General features: G+C 48.1%; 1 protein-coding gene across 1 annotated transcript; it reads left to right on the top strand.

The window, feature by feature from the left end:
- Positions 1-2,022: 2,022 nt before the first annotated feature.
- Positions 2,023-4,122, top strand: Pmar_PMAR014806 (mitogen-activated protein kinase 2, putative; the record flags this gene model as incomplete). The annotated part of the gene is made up of 15 exons (XM_002767375.1): positions 2,023-2,057; positions 2,104-2,168; positions 2,209-2,265; positions 2,314-2,380; positions 2,423-2,539; positions 2,585-2,709; positions 2,769-2,815; positions 2,907-2,981; positions 3,034-3,145; positions 3,191-3,264; positions 3,312-3,389; positions 3,438-3,497; positions 3,558-3,632; positions 3,686-3,798; positions 3,882-4,122. 15 exons carry the CDS (start codon positions 2,023-2,025, stop codon positions 4,120-4,122), a joined length of 1,341 nt encoding a protein of 446 aa, XP_002767421.1.
- Positions 4,123-6,864: the final 2,742 nt, after the last annotated feature.

Genomic DNA, 6,864 nt, shown 5'->3' with positions numbered 1-6,864 from the left:
ACGAGAGGAGGCTCACCTCAACAACAGGAGTAGGGTGATGATGAAGCCGCCGAGATAGGAATACCCTGAGTAGATAACCAACCGACAGAGGAGGGAGGAGAATAACCCAACGTGAATTGAGGCGGCTACCTGTCAAGTAGGGTGGGGAAAGATGACGAAGACCACGCTGGAGAACTATAGCAGATGAAGTTAAGATGCATTGTAGGAGGATAAGGGATCCTCCTAGTAACACAGGCCAGTCCACTGGATGTGTATCTGGACACTCAGAGAGCGGCAAGTCAGAGAGCGGCAAGCATCTACCATCGATGTGTTCACCGCTGATGACAGCACCAACCGCTGCTACAACACATGCGACAACTCCAGTAACCCTCCTTCTGGAGTAGGCCTCGGTCCGACGCAACACCCCTAGTGCATAGGCGAAGACCAATACTGTTGGCTGTAGCATAGAGGCTATTAATGCACTCGATAGCTCCAAACCTATACTAGGTGGCATACACTGTAGCATAGAGGAGGACCCCAGCCTACCAATGAGGAATGCTACTGTCGATGCACCTGTAGCAGCACCAAGATATATCAATAGTGGAAGGTCTGCCTTAAGGGGTAGCTTGAATGTACGGTCAATAGAGCATAACAACACTGCTGCTGCCAGACCTGACATGTGTATAGTTGGTATAGGCAATAGGAGTGTATTGCCTTGCCGATAGAGAGAAAACGTTAGAGGGTTCAACTCTCCTCTCATGAAGATAAGCCTCCCTCCAACCTGCCATCCCGACAATATAAACATTGTTATGAGTAGGAGACCATACGCCTTCGAATGTGTTGGGAGTTGTGGAGGAACGGCAGCGGCACGACATAGTGATCGGAGCTGCAACATGATACTACAAAGGACCACCAATGCCTGCTTACATACAGTATGGCTAGAGAACGAATTGCGGCATTTTACACGAGTGAATCCGAAATATTTCCAGCGGTAGGGAAGCACAAGGTGATGACCAGATGGGGAATAGACACAAGGGGAAATTCCAAATCCAAAACTGTCTCGAGTCGTTGGACCGTAGCATATACTAGGAATAGAGCTGGTGGATAATCGAGCGGGGAAAATGCTGCAACTCGGACCACCCCAAGATGGCACTGAGAGCATCTGCTGCAAGGCTGCGGATGAAATAGAGGTCCCTCGCTACCATACTGGCCTCATTCATTCGAGACGCTTCTTACACCATTTTAATGCATCATGTCTCCCGTCTCTAGAGCAGTCTAGTATCCGCAAGTACACATCTCAACACCGGATAGTAATGCTCCTTGCTCAACAACCGATCAAAATGGACAAGGTGGCGTAGTAAACCGGAAGAATAGCTGTGGCGGATCAATGACGGCAGCGTGAAGCCCTCTGACTGAATAAGGGCGTACATCTCCATCAGGCAGGATACGAACGGTGAGTGGATTCGAACTAGTTGAGGAAGGCAGAACACGGTAAGGGGACTCACTAAACGCTCTCAATCTCAACATCAGAGTAGTTCAGTATATTACGAGTCCCCGTATAAGCTTGCATCACTGTACAGGTTACCGCAGTGTATTCCGTAGCTCGGATGATATTCTATTACCGGAAACACGTACGGTTCTGTAGTCCTGTGGCCCCACCTCAGCTGATCGGACGCTGCTCAGCAAGTATTACCGACCTCTTCCTGGTATTACTCTTGCCGCCATCGTCAACCCTTCCTCCACTTAGAAAAGCCTCTACTTTAACGCTGGAGTCCTGGCATCCACCTCGGCTTCTTCTTCGTATGGTGACGATATAATCCTTCAACATGCTGTACAGTAATATGAGCACTACCGGTTGGGTTATTATTCAGCACTATTTCGACTATGATTAGGTCTAAAACACAACTACTGAATCGTGATAGTACTCCAGACCATGAGGAGAATCTTCTTATGACATCGGGCGCGCGCGGTTGCAAGGGCGCATCTTGTAGAATACAGAAGTCAAACGATAGTACTTTTCAGTTCCCTCTACTTTCTTCGACCATGACAGAGGAGATCGATCGCCATGTTTTGAGGAAGTAACCACTCTGCTGTTGTGGCCTCGGGTATGAGTATGATGAACAGGTACGAGATCGTACAGAAGTTGGGTCGAGGGGCTTACGGTATCGTATGGAAGGCTATTGAGAAACGTAGAAGCTTGTTGTAGATTGGATATGAGCTCTAAATCAGGTACACGAGAAGTAGTTGCCTTGAAGAAGTGCTTTGATGCCTTCCAAAACGCTACTGGTGACCATTCGGCCTTAGTATGTCAGAATAGACATAGCTTACTTGTAGATGCTCAGAGGACCTTCCGAGAGATCATGTTCCTACAGGAGTTGAATGGTCATGATAACATTATTCGGTAGTAGTAGTAGTAGAAGTGGTGATGAATACCTCAGTTTAGGCTCCTAAACGTGCTTAAGGCCGATAATGACCAGGATATATATATAGTATGTGATTATATGGAGAGTGACCTTCATGCAGTTATAAGAGCTAATATACTAGAGGATATACATAAACAGTAGTCCGACCAGGAATCGAACTCGGGTCGAAATTCGTATGATAGATACATCATATATCAACTACTGAGGGCTTTGAAATATATGCATACGGGCCAGATGCTCCACCGAGACATCAAGCCGTCGAATATTCTCCTCAACTCAGATTGCCAAGTGAAGGTGTGTGACTTTGGTAACCACATCACAGTCCTTCTACGCTTCCTATCAACCCGGCATCGTGGTCTATCTCAGGCCTGGCACGCTCAGTCGTACAGATGCAGGATGCTAGTTCTAATCCGGTGATAAGGCCTAAGCCGTTATCCTTCCGTCGTGTGCCGTCTTCCTCGTCCCACCATCTCTTGGGGTGTACCCACCCGCCCTTCCTATCAGGTCTTAACGGATTATGTGGCGACGAGATGGTACAGAGCTCCTGAGATATTGCTTGGTTCGACCAGCTACACAAAAGTGATGAACCAGCCGTTGTGGAGGTGATAGCATAACAAGCTATCTCGTGTAGGGTGTCGACATGTGGTCGGTGGGATGCATCCTCGGTGAGCTCATCTCGGGTAAGCCTATCTTCCCTGGTACCTCTACAATGAACCAGTTGGATCGAATACTGGAGGTCACTGGTAAGGAGGCGACAAGTGTAACCCCCTCGTACCAAAGACTTTTAGGGCGTCCAACGGCCAATGACATCGAGGGTATGCAATCACCCTTCGCTGCGACGATGCTTGAGTCACTACCAGCGGTATGTCTATCTCGTGTGTTGTAGTATATTATCATTGACAAGTTCAGACACGTCCGAGGCCTCTAACGGAGATGTTCCCATCAGCAAGTGTGGAGGCACTCGACTTACTCAGGCTTTGTCTGCAGGTCTGAATGTTAGCAATTCCGACCGAATCACTGATGGTGTGGTATTAGTTTAACCCGGGGAAGCGGATATCAGCTACTGAAGCATTGAAGCATCCATATGTGGTGCAGGTAACCTCATGGTGGTCGCGACTCGGGTTCAATCCCTGGTGAGTGCATTTCTGGAGTCAGTTCCACAATCCTGATGAAGAACCGTCATGTCCGGCTGTGATACGTATCCCTATCGACGACAATACTAGACTAACTGTGAGATGATGTCGATCGTTGGTAGCTCTTGGCACTGGTGTACATATCGTAAGGTTAGTGATTATAGAGATAGACTGTACAGTGAAGTGATGAAGCGTAAGAAGGAACAAAGGAGGCAATTGAAGAAACAAATGGAACAACAACAAACAACAACAACTAGCGCCCCGTCGGTCCAATCTCAACCCTCCAGCAATCGGCGGCCCCCAGTAGGTCATCTATACAGGGCATGGGCATATATCCTCATACCAGGGCTCAGCCACGAGTACCTCTGGTGTGGGGGGCCGGTATCATCCTACAGCCCATCCACCAAGTACAAGTACTGGGCCTGCCTATGGGCACCACCATCACGCTGGCCGTAGTACGGCTCCTGGCCCTTCTGGTATGTCTCGATCCTCGAACTTCACCGCTAATGGCGGGGGCATGGGCAGTTATGGTACTCAGCCTCAGAAGGTATCTCGACAAGGGTAGCGACATGGAGGGGGTCAATTGAGTACTCACTGCTGCCTCAGAAGTCGGCATCATCATCATCAACAGACTTCACCCGCTGCCGCCGCCGCCCAACACCAAGGGACCTCTTCGAAGCAGTATTTCACGTCTCCATCAGGGAGCCAGCAACCACAGAGTGGATACCACAAGCAGTGGGCCACTATGAGGGAAGGAGAATATTAGTATCCACTGTGGGTAGGTACTCGAGCCCATCGGTACCGTCTACAGCGGCTAGTCGTGGTAACGTTTATCATCATAATTATGCCTCACATCAACAGCAACAACAGCCTCGAGGAAAGAGTGCTGGTACCATGGGACAGAATCAACAGAATCAGTAAGGGAGGTCTGTATATTCTCTATGAGATTCGTTGTCTCAGCTATTTCATGCGCTCCAATGGATCGCAACACGCCCCTTCCCAAGCAGGGCCACCTCCGTAAGGGTCTGATAGTGACTACCCGACCACGCTATCCCGCCCTTCAGTCGCCATTACTATCCACCGGCCCCTGTGAATGCCTATAATTCCACCTTCAGCAGCGGTCACTCGTCTACTGCCGGGTACACCAATGGCCCCATCATCGTTGGTACAGCCTTGTATGGGTAGATACAATCCAACACGCAACTGACGAGCGGCGGGCGGCCTGCGGTGTCCTATCAGAGTAGATGATGATAATCTATTGTTGTCTATATACTACTCGTGAGGTATGGAGTGGAATAGCTGATGGGCCAGCATGATAGTCGATTGGCTTCCTTTTCATATGATACTCGTTTGCATGCTACGACATTGCTCGAATATTGGTATTGTGTTGTTGCCAAGTGGAGTGGATATAAGTTGCATTAGCGACTAATAACTCGGCATCTGGTGCCATCAGACTGATGATAGTCGATGGTGGTTACCATCATCATCGAACACCACGAGCGCGGTCTTTAGCATAGATGGGCAGCGTAACGTTTTTTTACGGTTTACGTTACGGCGTGCGTAACGTAAGCAGTTTACGGTTACGGAAAGGCCTTGCGACTTTATGATTGGTGCTGAACTGCTTTTCAGAATTGTGGCGGAAAGATTCGCTGTAATACACTCCTCCATAACTCAAATAGTTGTTGAACTCATTTCTCGTGGCTCGGATCAGACCGAACCGCTGAATGAGTAACATTTGGTTTCGCATTTACCACTCGTCTCCTTCGCAAATTCCGTCCGTTTGCTCCCAGGCTGGCCCGGAACTGCCAGGCCGACCTCATCTACGGATTCGCATTCACATGGAATAGATTTTGGCGACTTGGATGAACAATCCTCGTTTCGTCCTCTGCATCTCCGTAAGACGTAATTTTACGGTACGAGGCTTGAAGCGTAACGGTATAAGCGAGCCGTAACGGTCCGTAACGTGATTCTGCCCATCTATAGTGTTTAGTCAGTTCCGTGCTGATCGATGTAGTTGGTAGATCGTTATCAGGACATGCTTGAGATGTACTCAACTTATGCAGTCTCTGAAAGCACATATTGGAGGGATAGCGAGATTGGGTTCTTGTGGGGCCTCCCGAGGAATGCTATAGTAGGTAGGATGAGCTCTTTGGTGAGCTCATCTGTTGTCCCTGACGCCTCTCTATATACTGTACTATATGATGAATCAGCTGGACTAGCGCACAGATGAGATACCTCGAGTAGCCGTGCTTACTCGGCCCTCAAGACGTTCAACTCCCTAAGACTATCATAAAAGTGCTCAACCGTCACGGGTTGTGCGTCAGAAAACTGACCCCATATTGTAAGACTCTGGGATGTCGGTTCGATAACTCATAGATTCAAGATGTGCTGTAGTAGTACTTGTAGCAGCAGAAGCCCAAGTACAATGTTCATTCATTCCCCATCTTCACATGCAGTCGAAGCTAATGCATGCGTAGCCCTGCATCGTGCTCCAGTGATATTGGTCTAGTTCGGCGGGTCCCAGCTATGCGACCGTGACAGCAATAATCTTTCCAGCTTTTTCATTTTGGTTCTGTGTGTTAGGCTGATATTAGGCTTGTATATCGATATAACACAATAGGGATGGGCGGAAAGGAAGTTCACTTGAGACTGTAATACAGTTGCTGAGTATCAAAGGTACGCCCCCGAAGGATGATGGAATCGATACCGCCCTCTTTCCTCTCGATATACCTCATGATGTGATCGTATACGTACCACATAGTACCGCCTTTGGAAACCCCTAACAAGGAATACGATTCACGCAATTGAGCTCGAGCTATACATAATTGGCGGCTCACCCAAGATATGCAATGACAGAGGACGAAACACGAAACTACCAATGTGTTGCAGGAGAATAGTACTAGTAGGAGATATATTGGCTGCATTAGATATCTAACTAACGAGCGTCTGTATACTAAGCAGTGTTCAGTGAGCACGATGGATTAATAATAGATATGGGATGGCTGTGGTCCAAGAATCCCAGAAGGGACAATGGCATGTCTAAGGCCGCCTTCATTGGTCTCTATATAATGCTCAACTTGTTTGTATATACACCACATGGTGCTACCTACTGGTACGCCTAAGAACATATGCCAATTACTCTATGCTGTGATCGAGGGCTGTAAACAGAATAGAATAGTGGTACTTGTGTTACCTGTAATGTCGTGAAGTTGTTGATGTGGTACGAATTTCGCTTCCTTGATCTCACTCGCTTGAAGATAACTCTGTGGCAGCATTGGGAGATTAAGCACAGCTTTATTGGCCTCATTGTCCTCATCCATCCTCAATAT

This window comes from Perkinsus marinus (genome assembly GCF_000006405.1).
Source record: "Perkinsus marinus ATCC 50983 genomic scaffold scf_1104296970850, whole genome shotgun sequence".
Classification (NCBI taxonomy): Eukaryota; Perkinsozoa; order Perkinsida; family Perkinsidae; genus Perkinsus; species Perkinsus marinus.
This window is presented reverse-complemented; position numbering and strand designations above follow the sequence as displayed.